This window comes from Acipenser ruthenus, chromosome 20 (genome assembly GCF_902713425.1).
Source record: "Acipenser ruthenus chromosome 20, fAciRut3.2 maternal haplotype, whole genome shotgun sequence".
Lineage (NCBI taxonomy): Eukaryota > Metazoa > Chordata > Actinopteri > Acipenseriformes > Acipenseridae > Acipenser > Acipenser ruthenus.
This window is the reverse complement of record NC_081208.1, coordinates 21,554,700-21,580,979: the sequence shown is the minus strand read 5'-3', so window position 1 is coordinate 21,580,979 and position 26,280 is coordinate 21,554,700. Positions and strand designations below refer to the sequence as shown.

The 26,280-nt window shown below is 40.9% G+C and overlaps 2 protein-coding genes across 3 annotated transcripts in view; both read left to right on the top strand.

The window, feature by feature from the left end:
- Positions 1-9,623, top strand: part of LOC117425406 (aryl hydrocarbon receptor-like) — a 29,899-nt gene extending 20,276 nt beyond the window's left edge. Inside the window, exons 7-11 of the mRNA XM_034042318.3 lie at positions 804-937; positions 1,778-1,980; positions 2,965-3,071; positions 5,099-5,240; positions 6,178-9,623. Coding sequence (XP_033898209.1) covers positions 804-937; positions 1,778-1,980; positions 2,965-3,071; positions 5,099-5,240; positions 6,178-6,895 — 1,304 coding nt within the window. The 3' untranslated portion in view covers positions 6,896-9,623. The remainder of the gene's footprint in view (positions 1-803; positions 938-1,777; positions 1,981-2,964; positions 3,072-5,098; positions 5,241-6,177) is intronic.
- Positions 9,624-9,723: 100 nt separating this feature from the next.
- LOC117425317 (exocyst complex component 3-like protein) lies at positions 9,724-23,058 on the top strand. Of its 2 annotated transcripts, XM_034042159.3 has the most exons (13): positions 9,724-10,803; positions 13,569-13,732; positions 14,159-14,378; positions 14,730-15,405; positions 15,849-15,966; positions 16,554-16,679; positions 17,083-17,183; positions 17,793-17,903; positions 18,429-18,576; positions 18,889-19,011; positions 19,993-20,148; positions 21,327-21,490; positions 22,229-23,058. In XM_034042159.3, exons 1-13 carry the CDS (start codon positions 10,716-10,718, stop codon positions 22,413-22,415), a joined length of 2,382 nt encoding a protein of 793 aa, XP_033898050.1. In that variant the 5' UTR covers positions 9,724-10,715; the 3' UTR covers positions 22,416-23,058. The 2 variants fall into 2 exon arrangements, with proteins under 2 accessions (XP_033898050.1, XP_033898051.1); XM_034042160.3 differs by lacking the exon at positions 22,229-23,058 and having other exon boundaries at positions 21,332-21,484.
- Positions 23,059-26,280: the final 3,222 nt, after the last annotated feature.

The following is a 26,280-nucleotide window of genomic DNA, read 5'->3' as shown; positions in this document are numbered from 1 at the left end:
AAGGGGTCAGGCTCCATGTGCAGAGCAGACAGATCACTATACTGAGTCAGCTTATTATGAGTCAAGTGGTGCCAGAAATGGTTCACTTACAGTAATTCAAGTAACTATGACTGACATCCCTGTACAGTATATTGTGTATTAAACCTTACCTCAACCTTTCCTTGCAAGTTTTATAAAAAAAATCCATACAAAATAGATTTGGTTCATACAGTTATTTCATATGTATATACAATCAACCGAGTGTAATGAATTACATGAAATATCCTTCATACAAAGGCCCTACACTAGACATTGCTCGCATTAAAGTGAATGTCGATAACAAAATATTTCTATAAATCTTATCTGTTGTGCACTCCTATTTGCAGGTACTGTATGAAAGAAACATAAGTTATAGCAACATCAGTTGTCATTAGGTTAAAGAAAGGGCTCATTTTGCTTGCCTTATTTCTTAGGAAGTCTGCTTCTGTTTCACTTCCTCGATCTTTTCACCTCTACATTGTCTTTGGGGTCAAGCCACTAGTTGGTTAAAGTGACATTAAAGGGGTGGTGAAATGACAGTGGAAGGGCAACACTACCTGATAGCATAACTTGCAAACAGACATTTCTTTAACCAAGTGTCTTTCCAGATTATGTTTATTAAATGAAAACATTGTTTGTGCTATAGTTGCACATTTCATTTTTTTGTCAGTTAAAATAACTTTACAGTCTCTTTACCAGTTGCATCCTCAGTATGCATTGTATAATGTAGTAAGCTCCTGGGCTGTAGCTCTCATGCGTGCCCCCTTGTGGTTTGTGTGCTGCAGGAGGAGAGGGGTACACCAGTGACCCAGCGATGCTGTACCAGCCCGCCCAGCTGCCCCCAAAGAACTCGCCCTTCCTTGACAGGAGCTTTGTCTGCCGAATGCGCTGCCTGCTTGACTCCAGCTCCGGTTTCTTGGTGAGTCATTTTGTCATCATCATTGTAAACTCCACTTGTGGGGAAGAGCAGTGAAAGCCTATATAAACTCAGAGTTAGCTACTGTCTCCAGTTAAACAAATGGAGCCAAACAGCTCTGGAGACAGGTATGACGGCATTGTATTCATAGTCACCCAGCTGAGCTCTTCAGATCTGTTTGAGTCAAGAGCCATTCAGTCTCTGCATTTTAAAAGTCTACTGGACTACAGGTTCAAAGAGATATGAAGAGCTCAGATTGGTGACTGTGAATACAGTGCGGGATGCCTGTCTCCAGAGCTGTTTGGCTCAATCTGTTTAACTGGAGACAGAGTAGCTAACTCTGAGTTTACTTATAAATTGCAAGTATATACACCGATTAGTCTACAAGTTTTACACTCAATTGTTACCACAGGTAATTTTATTCATAAAATATATATATTTTTAAATGTTCATATGAAAGAGCCCTCTAGGCTGCATCCCAGTATTTAAGCCACTGAGATATTTGAATTTGCAGTATTATTATTTTTGTCTCATTTTAACAAGAAAAGCCAAATGATGGACCTGCAAGTATCCAATGCTCATTACAGTTCCCTGCTACCTCCAAGCAAACCCAACCCACAGGAGCCAGGGCCTGACTGAACAATTCAAACTAATTCCCTCAAAGTCTAGTGATATAAATGCTAATAACTAAACTTATTGGTATGTCATGTGGATCACAAAATTCTCCATAAATAGTGGGAAGGGGTCCCTTCAGTGCAGATTAAACCATATTGGTTGGTGTACTTTATCTTTTTTATTGATCTTTTAAGTTTATGCAGGACTGTTTGCTGTCTTTCCCATCAGACCCTGCAATGTCATGGGAAGCTGAAGTTCCTCAACGGTATGAACAGGAAGTCCCAGAGTGTGGACAAGGCCCCATCCAAGCTGGCCCTCTTTGCCATCGCAGTTCCAGTTCAGCCACCTGTCATCATGGAGATCCGGACCAGGAGCCTGGCCTTCCGCAGCAAACACCAGCTGGACTTCTCTCCCATTAGCATTGATGCAAAGTGAGTGCTGTGGACTGGTTCATAGACCAGTAGTGTAACATTGTCCAATCTTAGAAGTCTAAGCTTGAGAGTTTTTCAGACCCACTGACTTCCGCTCATTAATATTATTTGTTTTTTGGACCCACTGCATTTATTCTTGCACCACTGAGCTACGCAAAGCAACCAAACTGACTCCTAACACTTTAACTGTTGTGCTATTCAAATACAATGCAACCTGATGAGAGAATTCCAAAATTTGCGAACAGCAGAAGGCCATTCAGCCCATCAGTGCTTCTCTAGTTCGTAGTATTTGACTGATTCCAAAACTTTGTTATGTCAGTTCTTAAACAATCCCAGTTTTTGCATCAAAATGGCTTGGCCATCCATTCCATCTTCAATCGAGACTCCCCTAACCTTTTATTGTTTGAAACTAAATAGATTAATTTCCGTCATCATATCTTCAGAACTCCTTTAGCCCTGGGAATAGTCTAGTTGCTCCTCACTGGACTTGCACAAAGGCCACAACGTCCTTCTTTTCTGTAGTGCAGGGACCAGGACCTGTCCCCTTAGATAGCAGAGCTATTTGGCTCCATCTTTTTAACTGAAGACAGAGTAGCTAACTCTGAGTTTATATAGACTTGCACTGCTCTTCCCACAAGTGGAGTTTACAATGATGATGACAAAATGACTCACCAAGAAGCTGGAGCTGGAGTCAAGCAGGCACTGCATTCGGCAGACAAAGCTCCTGTCAAGGAAGGGCGAGTTCTCTGGGGGCAGCTGTGTGGGCTGGTACAGCATCGCTGGGTCACTGGTGTACCCCTCTCCTCCTGCAGCACACAAGCCACAAGGGGGCACACATGAGAAGGGAGGGATAGACAGCTACATTATACAGTACATGCTAAGGAAGCAACTGGTAAAGGGATTTTAAAGCTATTTTAGCTGACAAAATAAGCCACTACACAGCTGAATGATCTAATCCCTGAAGTACTCAAATTTGTTTTTCAGGGGGAAACTGCTCCTTGGCTGGACAGAGGCTGAGCTGAAGACTCATTCTGGATATCATTTCATACACTTTGAGGACATTTTGTACTGCGCTGAGAACCACATGAAGAGTGAGTTTGGGGGTGTGGCATTAAATGGTTTATTATGGGGGGGGGGGGGGGGGGATCTGTAGATGTTAATCTAAAAATGTCCCCTGGTATCCTGTCAACTGAAACCTCCTGCACAATCTGTGTGTCGGCTTTAGTAGTTTCAACAGGGTCTGTGTGCAGTATTGCATGATTTCTGATGCAGGCCGTGGTGAATTTCCATTACTGATTACAGTTTACTATACTTGTATTCTATACTGGCATGGTCAACCACATTGTTTTATTTTTTGTTTATTTTTATTTATTTACACTGCTTTTATCATATTTTTATGGGCTTTTATCAAGCTAGACTTTGCTTTGCTGATACCAGTTTATGGTGGTATACCACTGCAGCAGGGCAGGGAGAGAACCCTGCACGCTATAAAAGTGGGCAGGGCAAAGCCCTACTGTAAAGTATATGTTTTGTATTATTATTATTATTATTATTATTATTATTATTATTATTATTATTATTATTATTATTATTATTATTATTATTGTTATTGTTATTATTTGTTTGATTTGAATGTATTTTATATTTATTTAAAATGCAATGTTTTGTTATTGTTTGGCAGCGTGGATGGGAAGCCCCATCCACACAAAGCCCTGTGTGAAGGTGACCATCTCCCGAGTTAATTAATTGATTAATTTGTTGCTAATCGGGAGATGGTCACCAGTATAAAAGCCTGCAGTTTTCTGTGCTCTGGGTGGGTGTTCGAGAGGAGGAACGGGAGCGAGAGAGGAGAAAGAGAAACTCAAAGTAAAACTAAAAACAACTGCTACGAGTGCTGGAAGCCCCAGCACCGTGTTTGTTTCGTTGAGTTTTTGTGTTCGTGATTTGTTTTTATGAAACCTTATTATTTCGCTCTGCGAGCAGTGTTTTTTTTGTGTTTAAATTTTTTTATTTTTTTTGTTTAAAAATAAGAATAGCACCACAGTGCGCTTTGCACCCGAGTGTGTGTTCACTTCCTGCTTCTGACCTGATGTCACTACTGCTCAGCCGTCCTGTCACAAGCACTTTTAAAAGTCGTTGTGGGACTGGGGTATTAGAATTCCTGCACACCCTTCTTCTCTTCTCACAGGCACTGAATCCCACCCTGTGCTGTATTTGCTGCTTATTCCTCAAGTACTAATAATCAAAATGAAAAACAACAGCTGCCCCTTGCAGCTGCCCTTGTTTGTTGGGAAGTGACTGCCCATTACCCTGGAGTGATCCCTGTAAGAATGTCTGGCACAGAACTGACAGGAAATGATCCTGTTGACAGGATCCAAAAATATATTTCCTGTTACCAGCAACCTTCTCTCTGTGTCTGTGGCGGGAGTGGGTGGGATTTCCTTGGGTTGATTGAACAGATAATGACAACAATAGCCCAGGGTACCAACAGAGTTACTGTGGCATCCTCATATGGGATTCTCTACTTAACCCCATAAGAACGAATGATATTGTACAAAAACACGCATCTGACAGTTTCTAGACTGCTACAGTCAACTCTAAATGCTAAACTCACACATAAGACATGTAAGACCCATACCAGGTGTGGGCTAATCAGACTCACTATAGAAGCTTCCCAACATGTGCAACTTCCCCAAATTTAGCAACAGCATCTACCCATACTTAACGTATAACAGCCTCTCAACAGACAATATATTGAAATATTTCTCATGTTAAAATTAAGAAAACACTGCTAAAATCTATTACCATCCTGCCATTGTAATGATCAGTTTTATTTTTAATAGCCATAGGGCTTTTAGCACCCTGACAGTCTAATGTCTAATCTAGTCCAGCAGAGCAGCTTTTTCCTTCCTGTCACTAGGTCAGATTAGGGGTTAAATAATTGAATTCACAAGGGCATTGTTCCTGTTGGAACACTGTACATGTAGTGTGGGGTTAGAGTTGCTGTGATTGCTATATAATCTTCCACAGCAGCTCCTGTAAGTACTGCATGTGCTGATCAGGCACCTGGATTGGTTTTTTATTTTAATTTGAACCCTGGCATGCTCATGTTTTACAGTGATGAAGACAGGGGATAGTGGGGTGACAGTTTTCCGTCTTCTCACAAAGAAGCATACGTGGATCTGGATCACTTCTATCGCCAGAGTGACTTATAAAGATGACAAACCCGACTGCATCATTGCGACTCAGCGGCCGCTGACGTGAGTGTATTATCAGAACTTCAACACTGGACTTTGTTATACTACATAATACATGAATTTGTATTAATTACAGCCCTGTCATTAAAGAGAATTGATAAGCATTTGAAAACCTTTTTTTGTTTTATGAGAAATTCCAATCTGCCTTGATGAAAAGCCATAGCACAGGGTCGTCACTCAAATCTAGCAAAACACCAGGTTCTTAGACCTCTACCAAATCACCTGCTTTCCAAAATTCCAAGATTTCAAATTGTGATAACGCAGGGGTTTTTGGCTATTCTTTCAGACTAACTGCAGTGGAACATTCCAGTAAAATAGTGTACTGACCTGGTTGTGTGTGTGTTTTATTAACAGTATGAGAGGATTAAATCATTTTTAATATTATTGTTGTTCAATGTTAGGAAGTTGCAGTCTTCCAATGTATTTATTATTCTGTTTAGAATGGTCCGCTCCCTAGCCTTGTGACGTAGTCTTTGTTAGAGCTATAATTAGTTCTGATTCTAGTTCAGAGTTCAGTTGTGTGTAAGCAGCTAGTGTTACATGAAAGAATCCAGGAAGACAAGACAGTCATTTTTGGAAAGCAATAAAGCCAGTCAGTATAATCACGATATGTATTTCCAAAGAAAGGGAACCTGCACAGAGAAGCTGTATGTCTGTGGGCCTAGGGTTTATATGTACTCCAATATTAAAGCCAATTGTTGTCAACTTGTATTGGATCAAATGTATTGGATTTTGACGAGTGAGTAAATAAAGCTTGTTTGCTTTGTAAAACAATGAATCCATGTCTATCTGTCATTGAAAATCCCCTCCAATCAGTAAAACCACCTAAAATGTTAATGTACAGTAACAATATTGTATTTACACTAGGTGAATGTGCAGTTTCTGCCATCCATTGGTTCCTTTTGTGATAGGTAATAATTCTGGTTGCCTCTCCCCACAGAGATGCTGAAGGAGAGGAGCACCTCCTGAAGAGAACCAAGCATGACAAGTTCTTGCTGGACAAGCAGTCTGTGCTGTATACCAGTAGCAATCTCTTGAGCCTGCAGGCCAGCAGGTGTCACCAGCATGTGGAGATAGAGGGATGTGCTGCAGAGAGGCACTACGACCCTAGCAGCATCCTGGCAGCTTCTCTTCATCAGGATCAAGCTTCCTATATCTACCATCCCCCCGAGGAGTCTGCACCCTTCCTGTCCCCTTCCACCACCCCCTCCTCTTCCCCAGGCCTGCAGACCGAGAAAGCAACCTGGCCAGAGCTCCCTGCAGACGTGAGCATCTGGGAGATGTTGTGGCGGTACGGGTTGAGTCAAGAGGACCTGGAGCTCATCCAAATGGATGAGACTTTAGCTAGGATGGGCGAGGAGGGGCTTTCTGGAGAGATCCTCAATGCTCTTGCTCAGGTCTCCCATGGATCATCCTCAACCAGCTTGAGCTTCATCCCCTCCCCTCCATCCAGTTCCTCAGGAAGCAACAATGAGACCAGAACCCTTTCTAGCTCCCCAGATTCATCCTGTCTCAGCTGGGAGTGGATACAGGAAAGATCTTCCACAGCCAGGAACAAATCAGAAACCCTGTGGCCGTCTTTTACGCTTGCTAATGGGCTTCCTGTTCCAGTGCCTGCTTCAGCTATGACAAGTCGCAAACTCCAGGAGCACACATGAGTAGCTTATCGCCACCATCTTCCACATCAAACTCTGACCATTCTGCCTTACTTACCATGCTCCTAGCGCAAATCCCAACACAACACAAAATCCAGACCACTCTGTCTAGCCCTCAGCCATCCAATGGTTCAGGTGCACTTCCTTCATGGATTTGTCAAACAGTTGGCTTGAGAAGGCTCCAGCTCCTCCTTGCTAAAGCACAGCTGGCCTTTGACTCCCCCTGAGGAGCCCTGGAATGTCAACGTGGCCCACCCCGGAGAGTTCCTACCACATGGTGTCACAAATGTCTTCCGCCCGATTACAGCCAGAGCCTGCATTGCACAGGACTCTCCTGCGCCAGTGTCCAGTGAAGTAAAATAAAACAGACTAAATATAAACACAAACCTTTTTCTAGGTGTTTTCAGTCTTCCACTCCTCCTTCTCTCTATGACTCTTGATTGTTCATGCCTTTGCTCCACTGTTCATGAATTAGCCCTTGTCTCAAAAGACAAAACTATGAACTATTACATGAAAGGACCTTGAGATTATAATAGACACAATTTAAGTTTCCAGTTCTAGTCATTACCTTACAAAAAATACATTGCACCTAAGAAGGAAGAAAAAGGTGATTGCAGTGTTTTATAAGGACAAGTTAGAGGGAAGTACTTTGAGGTAGGAAATCCTGGCTTTGAATCACAGCTCAGCTATTGACTTGGATTATGACTGAGGAGAAAAAATAATTATGGTTTTAGTGCAACAGTGCTTTAGAAACAGTACCCCACTGATGGAGCATCAAAGCTGGACTGTCTGAGGGAAGTGTGTGCCGTGGTCGGTGTGATTTGCAGGTCAACAGTTTTGGCCAAGCCTCTTTCCCTAAAGACAACTCTCAGACTGGTTTGTTCCACAAGGGCAAGTAAAATAATCTATAATGTGGGGATGAATAAATGATAAGGCTGTAGACACAGATCTAAATTTGCTCTGTCTGGGGTTACCTTTAAATGTTTTCAGTAGACTCTCAAAAAGTAAATAATTAACCCATCCACATACTGCTACATATGTACAGCGGGGAGTTGGCAGAAAAAACATATATTTTCCAGTGCAGCACATTTGTTTCACAGTAGAAGTGATTTGAGGCAGATTCACAGTAGGTGATATTGGTGGGATATCTGGCCCTTTAGGGTAAGCAGCCGTCTGTGCTCAGTTTTCAGAGGTAGTTTGTTTTGTGTGCTGGTAGTGTGGCCCACACTGCAGCTCTTACCCTGTTTAGAGCATTGATACACTAGCCAGGAATTTTGTCTGTATTTGCTGTCTCTCACTGTCGGCCTTGAACACAAGCAGTTTTACCCTAGACAAACTCAGCATGCCTGTCCTATGGAGTTTGTCTGGTAGTCTCTCTTGAGCTTTTTCAATGCAGTCATTCCCTGGCTCCCATCTCTCTGCATGTGCAAGTCAACACTAAATAATTAATGACGTATTGATTTGAGTAATAGGGATGCTTCCAAAGATTCTGTTTGCTCACCCTTTGTGTTTTCAATGAGACAAACGCTTGAGGCTGGCAGATGTTTAACATTGCTATCTAGATGCTGAACTGTTTTGCAAACCGAATGCAGTCACTAAGACTAGGTTAACCATTCACTGAAGAGACCAGTCATTTGTTGCTGCCTCTTATTATTATTACTATTTGTTTATTTAGCAGACACCTTTATCCAAGGCGACTTACAGAGACTAGGGTGTGTGAACTATGCATCAGCTGCAGAGTCACTTACAATTACGTCTCACCCAAAAGACGGAGCACAAGGAGGTTAAGTGACTTGCTCAGGGTCACACAATGAGTCAGTGGCTGAGGTGGGATTTGAACCGGGGACCTCCTGGTTATGAGCCCTTTTCTTTAACCACTGGACCACTGGACCACACAGCCTCCTTTTTCATACTTTATATGTGTATTGACATTCACTTGTATTGGTTTACTGACGGGTAAGAAAAAATGACAGCTTGAAAGACTTTTTTTCTTGTTCCCTCCAAACATACCATGCCAGTTTTAGCTTGAAGTTCACTTTATATGTGTATTTTTTAACTGATTGGAAGGTTTCTCCATACACCACGCAGGCTCCAGGTTAGCAGTGCCTCCTGCTGGAGGAGTTTAGAAAGTGCCTTATTATACATATGTTTATTAATATCCTGTGCAACCATTGTTCAGGTGAAAATATCATTTTAATACTTTATACTGATTAGTTTAATTGTATTTTGTATTGTAATGTTGGGGTAAATATATATATATATATATATATATATATATATATATATATATATATTCTTGAATGTAAGCTATAACATTTTTATCTTTAAAATAGTGTCAAGATCCTGTCTTTCCAGTTAGAAGAATAACTTATGTATTGTCTTTGTGTTAAACCTATTTGATTTGAATTCTGTATAAAAACTATGTCTGCTTTATTCTTAAATTGTGGATTATTTCTTTCTAAAGGTAACATGTAAACCCTTGTAAATTCCTAATAAACTGTTGTATTTACTTTTGTGTTTTGGAAAGACAGGTTGAATATTATAGCTGGTTTCAATAGACCTTGTTAAGCACTAGTCATAGACTGCTTTACCTAAATTAACATTGAGTTATCCAAGTGCTAATCTTGGTATGTGAAACCAGCCATTTGTGTTTGTAAATCTGAGCACTACAATATATATTTTCCAATATTTTCCATTTTAAACACGGGTGTAAAACCCCACTTGTCTTACAGTCAGTCTCCTTTTTTTTAATACCACCATGTGAATATGTTACTAAAATAACCATGTGCCAGCACTAAAGCCCTTGCAAAATCTGCTTTGGACAAGCTAACCATTTTCTCTCCATGGTTACTTGGATATTTTACAGCAGGTAATCAATTAGAGTGACTTGCTGAGACTTACTATTGGGCGAATAATTCCCATAATACGGTTATTCAGATAATTTCTGGGCAGATTTCAATAAGGTTGTTAAATATAAAAACAGATCTGATTGCAGGACAATAGGATTTCACACCCCTGCTTAATAAATACCTAAAGCATTTTTCAACTGTATCTTCTCCAGGATGGGTTAATTTGTGTCTGTGAGAAATTATATGCTAGTGGATCCTACTTGTGCTGCCCTTGCTGCAGAGGATACACCTTTTATATTATCTTGCAAGCCAGCATAATGAACCACTTCTCCTGTGCTAGAGAGCTGAAAGTGATGTAAGAGCTCATGATTGAGGCTGTGTGCTGATCATCCAGAGAGAGAGAGAGAGAGGGAGAGCAGCAGATGGGCAGGGTCCACAGCACTGCATAAGCACCAGGGCTGGCTATACACACACAGAGAGACTGATAGTCATATTGTACACAGCAGAGAAACATGGACAGAGTCACGCACTCATATACACATATTTACACATAGATTTACTCTTACACATCTAAATTCACACACACACATACAAAGACACTTAAACTGAATACAGAAATAACATTCTGAAAAACCATATAAGCCACCGAGCATGCCTTACCAAAAACTTAAGATTATACACATCGAAATTGAAACACGCACATGAACACACTCTCACAGACTAATAAAGCAGAGATACACTTGTAGAACCTCAAAGATGCCTATACATAAAATACAAAAGAAAACTGACTGAACACATAGCCTAAACAATCACAAAGCAATCGCACATATTTTACACACACACTGCAGCATTTGCCTCCTTCCTGCCCTTTAAGTCTTTTCACTCCAGAGGGCTTGATCCCTTTCCTCCTTCCTGCTCAGCTGACTGCTCAGCGCTCTTCTTGGATTGAGTCTCTGGCAGGAACAGCCCTGTCCATGCCGGAGTCTTCCTTGCCACTGCCGCTGGTAGCCACTGTCCCAGCGTCGGAGATGTCTGCTGACGATGACACTCAGAACACTGAAGGTACCAGCAACAGAAAACCTGTTTGTTTGTTTGTTTGTGTCTCATCTTGCCTCTGCTCAAAATTGTTGAACTAGTGGAATAGTTAAACATGTCGCTGCTAGGGAAGCTGCATCACATTCAAGTCCTGTTTTTGTATTCTTAATGCAGTCATTCTGCACCTTTAGTGCGTTTTTTTTTTTTTCATTTCCTGATTATTTTGCTTGTAGAAAACACATTGTGTGGGTTGCAGTGAAAGAGATATTAATACAACCTATTTTCTTAAATTACGTTTATAGTTTTGAAACTATTTTATACCTGAAAAAGAAACCTTTTAAAGGTACTGAATTTCAGGTGGTCTAATCTGTTTCCTTTTACTTAATGAAAATGTCCTGGGGTGATTGGGCACACTATGAAAAAAAGGGGAGGGAGGCTGCAATTGAATAGCTATATAATGTTTATTTTTCCTTGGCACATTAAACTGATCTAAAGCCTTGTTAAAGGTGGAGTGCCCCAAACAGTTTACAATTTGTTGTATATGTCTAACAATGTCCTAAAAACAATGTTAAATAAATATGTATATTTTAGTTCTAAAGATGTAAATATATATATATATATACAGTTTATTTAAACTGCAGTTTTGTTTTGCCGCAGCAGAAATAAACAATAACATGTCTCTTAAGTTCATGGAGGCAAGAAAGCTTGAGAGGAAGCATGTGTGCCTGAAGCTGAAATGACATTTAATGAATGTAAACAAGCTTGTTATCCAAAAAGGTCACAGAAGGGTCAAATATGAAAGACTGTTAAGAAGAGTCACCCAGGAATCATATTTTGCTGTAACACTGCAGTAACTTACTCTCTTTGGTTTTTTTTTTTTTTGTTGTCACTATTTCAAATGGAATTTAGAGTTTGCAGGGTTAAATATAAAATGTTACTGTGTATCTTTTAAAACTCATTCTTCCCTCTCTTCCCATCAACACATAATGATATTTTGAGCATTACTATTTGAGCACGTTGTGGAAGGGTAAACACATGTAGTGCAGGATAGTCACTAGTCCAGACTGACTGCTAATTGAAAACTGCAGTATGAATGCCTTACACAATATGCATTTACATGCAATAGACACAAAGTAATAGTGTGCATTGTGTGTTGAGTGACTTATTCAATAAGAGATGTAATCACATGAAGTTTGGGTGTGAGAACTGGGAAGCAGTTCAAATTGTCTCTTGTGATAAGAGACCGTACAAGCATTGACAGGCCCAATGTCCTGCTCTTGTTTATAATTGTTCTTGTGCTCTTATGAGAGCCTCTCGCCTGTTACCTTTTAAATAACAAAAACAAAGAATTGTTATTGGGACAAGGTACACAGCAAATAAGAAACTTAATTTTATATTCCATTGCTCTGTTCCATCCCATGCAGCCAGCCTGGCAGTGTTGCAGTGTGTGAGCAGGGCAGCAAAGAGGCAGCCATGAGGAGAGCTGTGTATTTGTCAGTGTTGTGCAATTCCTGTTTACAATATGCAGTCCGGGGGAATCGGGCAGGGGTTCCAGTTTCCTGATCTTGGTCCTGCTGGCTGCAGCCTGATAAAGATCTGAGGGGCTGTCTGAGATGCAGCCTGAGGGATTTCCTAATTAAGAGGTTCATCTACAATAAGGAAGCACTGTTTTCAAATGTGAGCTGCTGGCGGTCAAGCATTCTCTCCTTCACTGCAGCTTTACATTAATGATTATTGTCTTCCTCTACATTTCCAAAGCAGAGAAGATTTTCTCCTTACAAAGGGGTGGCAGAATGTGTTATGCTTGTAACATTTTACAGGAAATACCCTTGTTGATCTGATATTTTTAACATAATGTTAATTTCCTTTATTTTGAGTCGCAATATTGATTTTGCTGTTTAATTCTGTTCAAATAAAAAAAGATGTATCTTATAAATATGAATATTAAAGTATTTTAATAAGAATACGGTGCATTTGGGATAGTATATCCCCTCAGGTTTTCCTCCACATTATCTATTCTATTCCCAGAGCCCCAGTAACAGGGGTCAATTCCTAACCATTTGATTGCCAGCCTTCTTCTGAGCAACAGAAAACGATTGCACCCATCTGAGATCAGAAGGATCTTGAAGACTCCTGTGTCTTCATCCTCGCTCACCCTTTCAAGGCAATGTCAGGCTGTTCCTGTTCTACAGATGTTACTTATTTGACTGCACTGGTGCTGGGTCATCACACTCTTCCTCTTTGTTTTGTCAATACTTTGGCACACTGTAGGCTCTGTTTCACTTGGAGCAAGTTGGTGACAGATCAAACCAGCCATGTCCGCATTATATAAAAGTTACCAATTTTTTTTGTGTGTTCACTATTACCTGTCCTTCTTTTTGTGTCCAGAAGACTATATACTGTTACTACACCTTCAAACTAAAAAGTAGCTTCAATTCCCAATGACCAAAAAAAAAAAAAAATTATAAAAAATTGAGAAAGAACTTCCATTTCCACTTTAACTGCTGAAATCAAATCTCCAATATGGAACCCACAGCATTGAAGATCCTGCTGTGAAATTATATAATCTTGTTACATCACTGCTGCTAGTCTGCAGTTTAACAGCGCTGAGGCTCATTTGAACTTGTTTTACGTTCTGTTTAGTGCACCCAGAGAACCAAGCTGCTCTGCTTGTATAAAAAAGCATAAACCGTAATGCAAGTTATCTGCAAATACAATGCAGTTAAAGTGCAATCTAATCTGGTTCTAGCACTTCCCTGCAGCTCTCCATCACATTCTCTGTGCTTTCTCAGCAGCGGACGTGTGGCCTGAGCTGGAGAAGGCAGAGAAGCTGGCCCGGGGAGCAGCGCTGAAATGGGCCTCTGGGGTTTTCTACCGACCGGACCAGCTGGAGAGACTGGGCCAGTACCGGAAGCGCGAGAGCCAACGCACTTCCTCCGTGCAGTCCCGGCTGAAGGTAGGGTCAGTCAGGTTTTTAACACCCCCGCAGACTTTTCTAAACCTTTTCAAGAGACCGTTAATAACAAGGAGAACATCCTCAAACCTGGTGAATTAATTTAGTCTTTAAAAATGAGTAAGTCCAAATACTGAAATTCCTTGATGTCTGATGTCTCACCTTTTATGAATGTGTTACACACTAAAAATAAACTTAATTGAATGGTTTTGATACAATCAAAAATATGGACTTTGTGTCTTTTGCATTACTGTGTCATTGCACATCGCTATAGAAATGTATATTTAAGTAACTGGGACAACTATACAATCCAATACCATTTTTAGATAATGTTTAAGAATTTATTATAAAAATATATATATTATGCAAGGAAATAGGGTGTGAAAGGTTTGATTGTATACAGTGAGTGAAGTCATCCCCTCTTCCCAGTCCGCAGTGCAGTCCTACTTGGAGGGGGTGGGTTCAGGGCTGGAGCAGCTCCGCTCGGCTCTGGCTGAAATCCGGGAGGTGTCCTGCACTCTGGGAGAGGTGCGCAGTGAGTGGAGCGGTAAAGCCAGTGGATTCCAGTCCCTGGAGCATCTTCGGGAAATTGCCTCGGAACATGAGCGACTGGCAGCAGCATTCAACAACCTGCCACACCTCTGCTCTGGTAAGAGAGACATTCTCTGCTTCTAGGTTCACACTGTGATGGTTCCCATGTATGTATGCACTGCTCAATTAAGAGAGTCAGGGAAGAATGTGATGGCAGAGCAATGGCAGCAGGTTCGCTCTGGAGGTATGAAAGCACAGATGTGGGTAATCAATAACAACAGTACTTCACAAAATAAAATACCTCAAGCAACAAAGTTCTCCCACTGCTCTGTCCCTCTTAACACACTGTATCACTTCACAGCACAGTGGGGAACATCTTCATTACAGTGTGAAACATGACTAAAGAGACTGGAGTGGGGTCAAGTGGTTTTACTTGAGCCCTAATTTCCCTTGTGTGCTTCAATTCCAGTGCCAGTAGCAGTCATAGAGACACGGCGCCTGATCGAGTCCAGGCGGCTGTTGGAAGCTCATGCCCGTCTGATGGAGCTTGAGTGCTGGCAGGATGACATCCACAGGCAGCTCCAGCGAACCAGCAGTCCCAGCTCGGAAGGGGCCAGTCTGGTTTTCGATTACTTTGCTGGAGTGCGCCAGCTGGGGGAAGCCTTAGCGAAGGAGCTCTGGGACGTGATTCGCTGCGGACTTGTACTTGTGCGGCAGGACCCTACCCCCTTTGTCTCAGCAGTGCGCATCATCGAGCGCGAGGAAAGGATCGACTGTACCCTCCTCGACACCCACGATGCCAACCCTCACTTAATGCCTCCCGGGAGGCCCAAGAAATGGAGGACCAAGTTCTTCCGGGTCATTGAGGAGGCTATTGCTGTCCGCTTTCGGGCCACCTATCTGGACATCAGAGGCCCTGGGCTAGCGAACCACCTGGTCGCCCTGCAGAACAGCATCATGAACGACCTCACCATTGTCAAGCACTTGCTGGAGCAGTGTTGCCCGCCCCACTACCACATTTCTCGAGCCTACATGCTCATGTGTCACAAGTGCCTCTCTGCTTACCTGCAGCAGGTGATCAGCTGGAACCTGGAGAACAGCGAGATCTTCACTGTTCTCAAATGGGTCTTGCATGTCTACCACAGGTTGGTGCCAAACAATACAAGATGTATGGGAAATGGAAGAGAGCGCAGTATTTAAGCATTTAGACCCAGCACACAGGGGATTGCCAGGGGTCATCCAACAGTTTGTGTTTTGTTGCTCATAAACCTTGAAAACATGTTGTAGTCCCTTGTAAATGCCCAGGTTTCTATTATATGTAATGAAATGGTTAGTTCAGGTTGCTGGGATAACTCTTTCAGACTGTCCTGTTTAAGAAATGTATTGTCAATGTCTGTGGTGTCCTTGGACTAGACTACCTGAAAAGGTTCCCAGTGCTAATAATGCTAAATTGTGTAACATGTAGTGCTGAATAAAGACCACTCATTTAATTTGTGACCCCTGTTCCCCCAAGCCACCCTGCCCCATTACTCATGGCTATCACACAGTAGAGGGCACTGGAGTGAAAATCTGTATTATTTCTACTCAGCCCTGAAATGATGGGCCACCCTGATCTTTGTTCTGAGGTGGACCTTGAGGAATTGGGGCCACTTATATCCCAGGATGCACTGGAACAGATGCAGAATAAATATGTCAACACTGTCCGGGTAAGTAAGTCTCTGTACAATTTAGAAGATTAAGTATTTGTTACCTCTGGTCAGCCTTGCCATTGGCAACATCACTTTTGTTTACCTCCCCCCTCCAGAAACAGGAAGCTGTACCCTTAAATCCCTTCCTGTTTTCCACTGCTGCCCTGCCTGCAAATGCTTAGGCACAACAAACCTGAGATATATAAATGGCTAAACCTCCCTGCTGTGTGTTAGCTGATTGATCAGATATCATTAGAAACTGGAACACAGATTTAGTGGTTGGTTACTCAGCTGGTCTATTTGGAATATTTCCAATTTTTACTTTAAGATATAAATTATTTCCATGAAATCTAACGCTAGCTTTCAAGAATACCAGTATGGTATAGTTTTGGAAATTTGGAATATCTAAATTTTTTGGTCATAGAGACCCGCATAGATTGATTCACTGAACATGCCAAGCTGGGTGATTTGAGAATACTAAAGACTAGAAATACAAAATAGGTGATATTTATTGAATTATTTTGTTAGCTACAAGCACTTTAAGTCTCCTCAGGTTTTTATTCTGATTGAACGGAGGCTTTGTGTGTCTGTGGTGTGCATTGCAGGCCAGCGTGTCCGAGTGGATGCAGAAAGCACTGGAGGTGGAACTTTTAGACTGGCAGAGGGATCAGGAGCCAGACGTTGACCATGAAGGCTTCTACCAGACCAGCCTGCCCACCATCATCATACAGGTACACAAGAACATAAGAAAATGTACAAACTAAAGGAGGTCATTCGGCCCATCTGAGCTCGTCCGGTTCCTAGTAGCTGATTGATCTCAGAAGTTTGTTAAAGGGCACATAAGGACATTTTTATTTTATTGTGTTACATGTTCAATAAAGTTCCATTACAGGAGTGGTCTAGTTAAAAAAACAAACAAACAAAAAAACAAACACCACATTGTTTTAACCTCTGGACAAATCACATGTTTTTCGTATATCCTTTTTACTTCATGTTTACAAACCATTTGATTGGATTCCCCTAAAATGATGCCCCCTGGGGGTTTGTTCGGAAAAGAAAGATTTATAGCAATGAAAATACATGCAGAGAAAGAAAGTGCACACCAGTGACCACAACCTTCCCCTCGGTCTGTAGATGCTGGAGGAGAATGCGCGTGTTGCCTTGGTGATCAGTGAGCCGCTGCGAGACCAGATGATTGTCATGGGCCTCTATGAGTTGGAGACCTTTCTTACCAGGTAAGGATTTCCTCACTCTCACAGAACAGGCTTGGAATGTTCCAGAATGAAGCAGTGATCAGAGCTGAGAACCTAAAGGCAGTGTGTACTAGTGGTTATAACTGAGGGACGGGGAGACAGCCTGGTCTAGTGGTTGGATATATAATCTCAGATTGTACTATAATTTATACTGGCATTACTGGCATTCAGAGAAATATGAGCAGTGCTCTTATTATTTCCAAATACATTGAGGGAGCCAGAAAGCAGAATAGCAGAACAAGACTCCTCTTAACCTTGCACACGACCGACCATTGTGTGTCACTGTTGCTCAACCTAAATACAACTTATTCAGTGGAAGTAATGATCATTCTTTCTGTTGTACTATTATTCAGTTTTAGTTTTAACACTTGCCTAGGCTGTTGGTTTTCATTTTGACATTTAAATAATTGTTTTTTCACATCCCTGCAGATGGTGCAGATGCACCAGAACAAAGACAGGTCTGAATGTTAAAATCTCATTTCCACACCCTACTGTTTTTATCAAAGAGAAAGCAGTGCAAATGACTTGGGTGCCAAGTTCCTCATCTCCACTGGACATGTGATCCCATCTGTTCTCTCCACCTATCTGCAGGCTTCGTGAAGCTCTGGTGGACTATGGGAAGGAGTGGCGGAAGGACCATACAAACCCCAAGTATTACCTGCACTACCTGCTGGCTGCAATCAACAGCTGCATCTCCTTGAGGTGAGGACATGCCTACAAACAGCAGGGGAGAACATGTCAAGGTCCTCTGACACTTACCTGGGCCAGGTTCTTTTTCTATGTAAATTTGGGTTTGGTTTCCCTCCATGCTGTGTTGATCCAAAGTTCTTCCTCTGCCCCTCAAACACTCAGGTATACTATATATTTGATGTTCAAACTATCCTTGTATGCCCTAAATTCTCAGACATCACAAATTCTTTATAGAAAGCTGAGCCACCCATTGTCATTTCCCAGGTCTTACAGTTGCCTGGAACCTCTGCACTTTAATACACCCGGTTAGGGAAAAGAGAGTGCACCTTGGAACACTTTGGGCAGAATGGGAGGGTATTCCTGCACAGGGACATTGAAGGCATACCTGAGCAAGGCTAGTGACAGCACATTGGACAGCATTGTGATTATAGCTCTGCACCGGAACAGTCGAGACACACCAGGGACCGGTGCATGGGGTTAAGGGTTAGTGCCTGAGTGTTTGAGTCTCAGCAGTGCGTTCCTGTGTCTGTGTTTCAGGGGTGCCATTGAGAGTCTGCAGCAGCAGCAGAGCACTGCCCCACAGTACCGTGTCAACAGAGCCCCTCCCTGTCCACAGGTAGTGCTAGAGAGGACAACCAAGAGAGCCTGCAGACTGGTCATTGATGAGCTGCTCTTTGAGGTTCAGGTAAGTCATTGAGAGGTCTTTCTATACAACAGATAGCTTTCCCCAGCTAACCCAGGGTATGTGAGCAAAACATCATCAAATCAATTGTGCTTATGTTGAAAAATATCTTGTTTGTCACATTATTAAACAAAATACAAATTCAATCATCTACAACAAGGCAAAAGAAGAATACCTAGATCTGGTCTAAAGGGAAGTAGGAGGAGTCCAAATCGAGTCCAGAAGGTGGCAACCACAATAAAGTGAATGTTTTAGCTGTACAGCAGTTACTGTAATCACACTGAAAATAATTCTAAAGGTCATGTCTGTCTGCAGCCACAGTTCCTGCACTTACTGTCTCGCTCCTGGCTGTCAGACTGCGAAGGGATTGACAGGATCTGCAACTCCGTGGACCAGCATTGCAGCCACTACAGGCGTGTCCGGGAGCCCTACTTCCAGGTACATCTGACTGTGACGAAACGCCGTCAAAGGCCCCGCACTGGGGTGTGTTTGATTGTGACAGAGCACACTTTTCATTTCCCCTCTGGGAAGGAGCTGTACTTGGGATACCCTGGTGATGAATTTCAGTATTGTTTAGCTTGGAAGGTTTCTTTGGAAATTAGACTTTTTAATAAGATGGCGTGGGATGATAATTATAATAGTGTTGGGTAGGTAGGTACAGTATGTTTTTTTATTTTCTTTTCTTTATTTATTTTACATTTGCCTTTTAGCATTTGACTTGTGTTTCTGTACAGATCTTAATACCAGATGCAATTAGAAGAGAAAACAGGCATTTCTGAAGATGCAAAACATAATTTGAGACAGATTTCCTTGAAACTCATCATACTTACAGAGATATTTATTAACTAGGGAATGTTTTTTTAATGAAATGTTTATTTACCACGATGGCTTCTAGGAGCTTGTACTGTGGCAACATCCAAATTAGTCACTCAAGCCAAATCTGGATAAAATAAAACAGAAAACTGTAAAGTTGGCATGGCTTTGCTGTCTAAAGCACTGTGAACTGTCCAGGTATTTGTCTATGCTGGAGAAATTAGTTCAAATCACAGGATTATTTTCTTAGTTAAAAAGGTGAACAAGAATTGGTTAAAAAATTATATCTGACCAAAAACATTTCACATATGCAACAGCTTATAAATGTGACGTCTACAAAGAGGGTAAGTTATAAAAAGCCCCTAGTTTTGCAACTTTTTTAGACACTTTTTTGTTTGTTTGTGGATATCACAACTTTTATACTACTTTTGATCCCCATGAAATGTTGAATTCAATATACCATACACAAATGGACCTTTATTTTATAATTCTGTCAGTAGATAATATTATATCTGTTATAACACATTTATATAAATGTATATGCATAGCTACTGCAATGTTTTAACTATACAAAAATGTCACGCTCCCAATGTTGTGCTGCTGCAGTTCCTGGTGGTGGAGAGCCAGTGGGCGCTGGTGGTGGAGTATGTGCGCACCCTCATGCAGAAACCAATGGTCTGCCGCAACTCAGAGGAGAGGAGCCATCTCTCAGACAGGATGGCCCAGGATGCACTGCAGCTTGGGGACCTGTTTCACAGGATGGTGAGCAAGAGCCCTGCTTCAATTTACAGCGCAGTCCTCTATTGATTAGATTGCCTTGGCTATGGTGGTATACAATGACAAGGGTTTCGAATAGAAGTCATTTTCAATATCTTCAAAAATACAATGATACAATAGTGCTTGCTATATTCAATATACACAGGTTATTGGTTTGACCCCTGGAGGTCAGTCTTGTTGCGAATCCTTGATCTGCCAGGACTTTATTTTGCCACAGGAGTAGAACAAGGTTCCTAAAACCCTATATATATATAATATAATCAATGGAGAGATGCAGAGCAATGAAAGACAATAACTGCAGTACAATACTATGCAATCCACTCTTACATAGAGCTTTTCATGCCAAGGCATCCTAGAGTGATTCAAAATAAAAATCACTAATGGGCTTGTGGTTATCAGATCCAGCTACAAAAATAAAAAACAAATATATATTAAATTATAAAAGGTTAAATTGTGACAGCTTTTCTGATATCAATTGAGATTGAATTAGGCAGGGAGCGTAACAACTAGCAAATTTGATGCTTTAGAATCTGCAATATAAAGATTTGCATTCTGTGATTCCCAAAGAACATCTAGCAAGACAGGAAACCAACAAGACTTGTACATAAGAAGGCCCGTGTGCACGTAGGGCCTTATCCATTAATCATCAGGTTCAAATCAATTAGCGAGGTTCGTCTTCACACTCAAGTAACCGAGAGAGTCCCAGTTGTCTGAATCTGAATCACTTCATTTCCTTACAGTTACCAGACACTAAAGTAGAGACACCAGAACATAAGAAAGAATATAAGAAAAGTCTGGGAACGAGAAAAGGCTGTTTGACCCATCAGGCTTGTCTCTTGTTAGCACACCATTTCCCCCTACTGGGGAGAACTAATTGTTTTAAACATTTCCTAGAAACAATCTAGGATAAGGTTAAAAAACAACTTCCTCCCAAAGCCATCATGTTTTCTGTTTCGTCCACCACTACTTTGCAGTTTTGTATTAACCTCATTCTTTAACAGCCTTGCTAAATGTAATTACATTCTTATATACTGCGTTCTCATTGAAGAGCAGTGAGTAAAGCTCTCCTCTGTCCATTGTGACAGAGTACAGATCGCTGTCTGTCTACAAGGCAGGAACCCAAAGAGGGTTTAGACTGTAATGAATGCTTTGTTTGTCCACAGAGCAGCAGACAAGATGATGACCACTGTACCTGCAGTCAGGAGCCACAGAGCTGTGAAATGCTGACTGGGGTGCTGTCTGCGCTGGCTGAGATTATCCGGATCAATGACACCTCCATGCTGAGTCTGGAAGTGTCTGGACTCGTCACCAAGTACCCTGACATCAGGTAACGCTCTGCTTTTTCTTTATTTGTATCAATGGTCAATCTTGTCCTAATCTGTTCTGATGTGTCTGGATCATCTGATGCTGTTGGTCAATACCTGCTCCTGGGTCATTAGTATGTCTCAGTTCATTATTTATCTTTTAGCCCATGGGGTGTCAAACTCAGTTCCTGGAGGGCCGCAGTGTCTTCTGGCTTTTGTTTTACCCAAGCTCTCAATTACTTAATTAGTCTAATTATTTGATTAATTGGTCAAATGTAACACTTCCCTCCAGGCCTCAAAGTTGTGTACCTTGAATCAACTGTAAAAGGCCTTGAAAAAATATTAAATATATCCAATTGAACAAATACTTTTGAACAATTAAGTTAATTGAGCACTTAAGACCTTGCGGCCCTTGAGGGTGGAGTTTGACAACCCTGCTCTAGTCCCTATTTGACCCCCATGAACCAGCGTGCTTGTAATATGTAACTCGTTGCCACAACACATTCCAGCCACAAGGTTAAGTAATGAAATTTCAAATACAAATTTAAGTTAAAAAACAAAATTGTCAGCTTATATGACTCTTATTCAATATGATCTTTCGTCTGAATGCTTCTACTTTTAATATTAGTAATGGGCTCTAATATAATCTAGTGTGTCTGCAGTTTCTTACAGTTACAGTTCTCTAAACTTCTGGATACTTTCTTTAGAGTTTCTTTCAAAATCTCCTGTTTCTGAATTTGTTTGTGTGTGCTTTCCCTTAGCGAGGAGCATGTGTTGGTCCTGCTGGACGTGAGAGGGGACGTCCCGAGAGAGGTGCGTGGGACAGTGCTAGACATGCTGGAGCAGAGCGCCCACCCACTTCCCAAAGGGTATCGCCCCATCTTCAACGACATCCTTGTCCCCACTCCCAGCATGCCATTCTGCCTGCCGACTGTTAAGTGTGCCTGAGACAAAGGATAGCAAGCACGGGGGGGTGGAGAGGGAGCGAGAAAATGAAAAACATAATACCCACGATGTGGTGCCAGTTTACATTCAAGACATCAAGTTATGAAACATATATACAGAGGGAGGGGGTGCTGCAGGATAGCAAGTGATAGTGGGCCAGATTCTCAGAGCTATTTACTTCAAATCGTCATTAGCATTTTATTTTAATGTAAATTGTATTTTTTTTACTTTTAAACAACAATTGTGTGAATAATAATGGGAATAAATAGCTTTGAGAATCCAGCCCATTGTAGTGAGGTTAGAAGTTAAATTAATGGATAGTTGTTGGTCCTACTGACCATAAGAAATATGCAATGTGAAAGCCTGACCAAGCCCTGAAGTCTTCATGCCCCCTCTCTGCACATGCTCCTGACTCACTTTCACAAAGTATCTACGGTAGTTTTTTTCCAGAGAAATGGCCCCGCTGTTCAGTGGAATCAGCGTTATTTATTTTAATTCGTGTGACATGAATCGGCAACCCTGAATGTATTTGAATTAATTGAATATTTCATGCTGTATATCATTTATTATTATATAAATAATAAAAGCTTAAAAAAAGAAGTATACTTCATGTGTGGATATTTTCTTTATACTACAGTATTTGAGATAAGTGTTGGAAAAATACTAATTTGAAGGTTTAGAGAACTCTTATCACCTGTGGGTATCAGAATCTAGGCCATGGTCATCTACTTTTTGCATCTATCTTTTGTTTGGTTAACCTTCACCCAGATAAGCTGATATGCACGTGTTAAGTCCTATTGGCAGATGTTTTGAAGGAGACAGATTTTTAGCTTTTGCTGCTTAACTGTAATAGACACGAGTGCAGAAGCACTCAGCTGTGCGCTGCAGGTGCCTGGCCAATGATAACTCATAAGTAGGATATTTTAAGAAGTATATTTAAATGATGCATAGTTTGAATCTTTTGGGTGTTGTTTATTTGTTTTAGCTTCAAATGCTACAGACAGATTTGTTCCTACCCTGTGTGTATGATATTTGTTGAACTAAATACCATATTAAACCTTTAAATAATTTTCTTAACCCGTTGTGAAAAAAAGCTCAACATTTTGGGGCTCTATTTTGACTCAAATGCAAATTCAAGATAACTTTTCAGAGAGGAATTTCAAGAGTTTTTTCATTTAAAAAAGTGATTCTAAATCCCTAGGAGTTTTGGGAAGTGCGTCCTATAACTTAGGGAACATGTGTAAACCAATCTTATCTACTGATCTACTGAGTACTCTGACAGAACTAGACTTGGAACCCAAAGCATGCCCAATGGTTATACAGTAAATTAATGATTTTAAAAAAACAAGTTATTTAGGATTTTACCACAATTTGGAAGTGAAACATTGAACTGCCAGGGCAACAGGTTGGTTGCTATGGTAATAGGTTCAGTTCCTAGCCCTGTATCAGCAGTTCTGAATTAAGGGGTGGTCAGAGGTACCAGGTACTGATAAACATAAAACACTTGGCTGACTCACTGATTCTTTGATACTGAGATTGTATTTATTTATTTATTAATATTTATTAGAAAAAACAGGAAGTGGCTTATTTGAAGCAAAGGCACCATTGTAATATCACCATAAATCTAATACAAACCACTGTGCTACACATACCCACTACCTTCCACACTGCAGCCTAGAACTAATGACCCACTGCCTTTCTCACTGCAAACTAGCACTCCAACCACTGAGCTACTCAAACCACACTGCAGCCTAGTACTCTAACCATTGAGCTATCCAAACACACTGCCTTCTGCACTGCAGCCCAACACTAACCACTGAGCTACTCAAACAACTGCCTCCCACACTGCAGCCCTTATCAAAGCTCTACTCATATATTGTGTTGTTGTTATCAGCAGTGAAACAGTTAAGCAAGCCTTTTTTATGTTGAAAAAATCACATGACTTCCCTGGCACTCCAAGGAAACTTTGCCCCAGGGAGATACGACTTCACAGTGTCCATGCACTTTCAGATATGTGATTCATTTACATGGCTGGGTGTAAAAAAAAATGTTATCCTTTACAACATGCTAAAACGATTTTTTTTATATTTTAAAGAACTTCAGGAGCTTAAATAAACAGGTAAGGTATTTATTTGACTTTTATACAGCTTCTGCTTCACTGAGTTGGCAGTACTTTAGGTCCGGGTGACAGTGCTGGGAATAGGGTGATTTAGAGTTCATTATTAAGGTGCAGCGTGTCAATATTCCTTAAACATAACAGCTTACGCGTAATGAAATTTTAAATACAATACAATACTACAGCACTGTTGGGAAGACCATCTCAAGGATCAGTAGAAATTTGTTATAACCTTTTAAATGTTTACCTATATGCTTAACCATAATTATTACCAGGCTTTGCAGTGTTTCTCACTATAAAACACTGAATAATACAGTATGCAGTAATACTAAAAAAAACAAAACAAGTGTATACCAGAAATGTTTCTCGATGTCAAAATGAATACCAAAGAATTTTACTAAGCCGTTGACTGCCTTCCCTGTTCTTTGACTACACTTTACCACACTATGCTATGGTTTTACCTCGTGTGTTTTATCTGGTGACCTGACGTCCATCCCAGCAGGTTTCTACAGCAGGGATGCCCAGGTTACTGCGTTTCTTCCTGCCTTGCATCACCCTGCTTGTGTGCAGGCTGAGCTCACTGATGTACACTGCCACTGCACTGGAAAAACCTGAATGTCTTTATTCATTAGCGCGGCCTTACTTACATTGCACAGGGCTCTGTCAGGAGGATGTATACAGAGGGAATATTTACAGCAGAGCGCATTATCCAGGAAGCAGAAATTATTCAGTATCTAATTCTGAGTGATTGTAATGTGTTCTGACGGAGCCATTCAGAATGGGATCGGTATTTTATCCATCTATAAGGAGTTTTGTACATAGCATATATATACAGTCCATTGAGCTTGAATGCACAAATGAACTAGTTATGCTATTGTTAAAAAATAATATAAATAACAATAACACTTTGGAATTATTATAAATAAAAAACAAAATATTATTACCCAACAATACCATTACAGAGGATTTGTAGAACATACTGCACTGTGATCCAGATACAGTCACACACTGATACCGTGAGAGCAACACTCTATATTGGTTTATACCATCCTAATACCATTGCTGTGTCAAAATAGGACCATTGTACCACTGTGGTAGTGTTTTAGGTCACAGCATTGTAGCTGCTCTGGAGCGACCCCCAAGAGCAGAACGATTGCACGCAGATTGTGAGTGTAGTGTCACTGTATTGCCATTGATAATCATGTTTCAAGGGTACAGAGTTTACAGACTGTAATAATTAAAAGTAAAGGTTATTATGTGTTGTCATCCCTGTTAACACCCAATAGTTCTAAATTCACAAAAATAAACTTTAGAAACTAATGACAAACGTTTCAGCTGGAAGTCTTTTTCAATTTCTTCAAAGAAGGCATCATTGAAGACACTGAGAAAGACTTTTGTCATTGACTTTATTACGTTTCTTTTAGTTTGATGTATTACAGCAACACCCTTTCAGGTTTTTTTGGATTTTTTTGGTTTTTTTTTAGCCGACTGGTATTATAAATGAAAACTGAAAGAAATCTGTTCATTACAAAATACAATTTGCTGCCTTTCTTACAAAATATAATTCTGTTTTCATCTACCACAAGTAAACAGTCTTGTGCTGTGAATGAAATGATCTGATTGGTCATCCTATTAAACAGATTCCTTGTACTGGTGCAGTCTCCAGTAACTTCCATTCTGCTAGCCACAGCAAATGCAGATTCACTTCAACTCTGTGTTGTCTCCTTGGTGGTTATCTTCAGGCGGACTCTA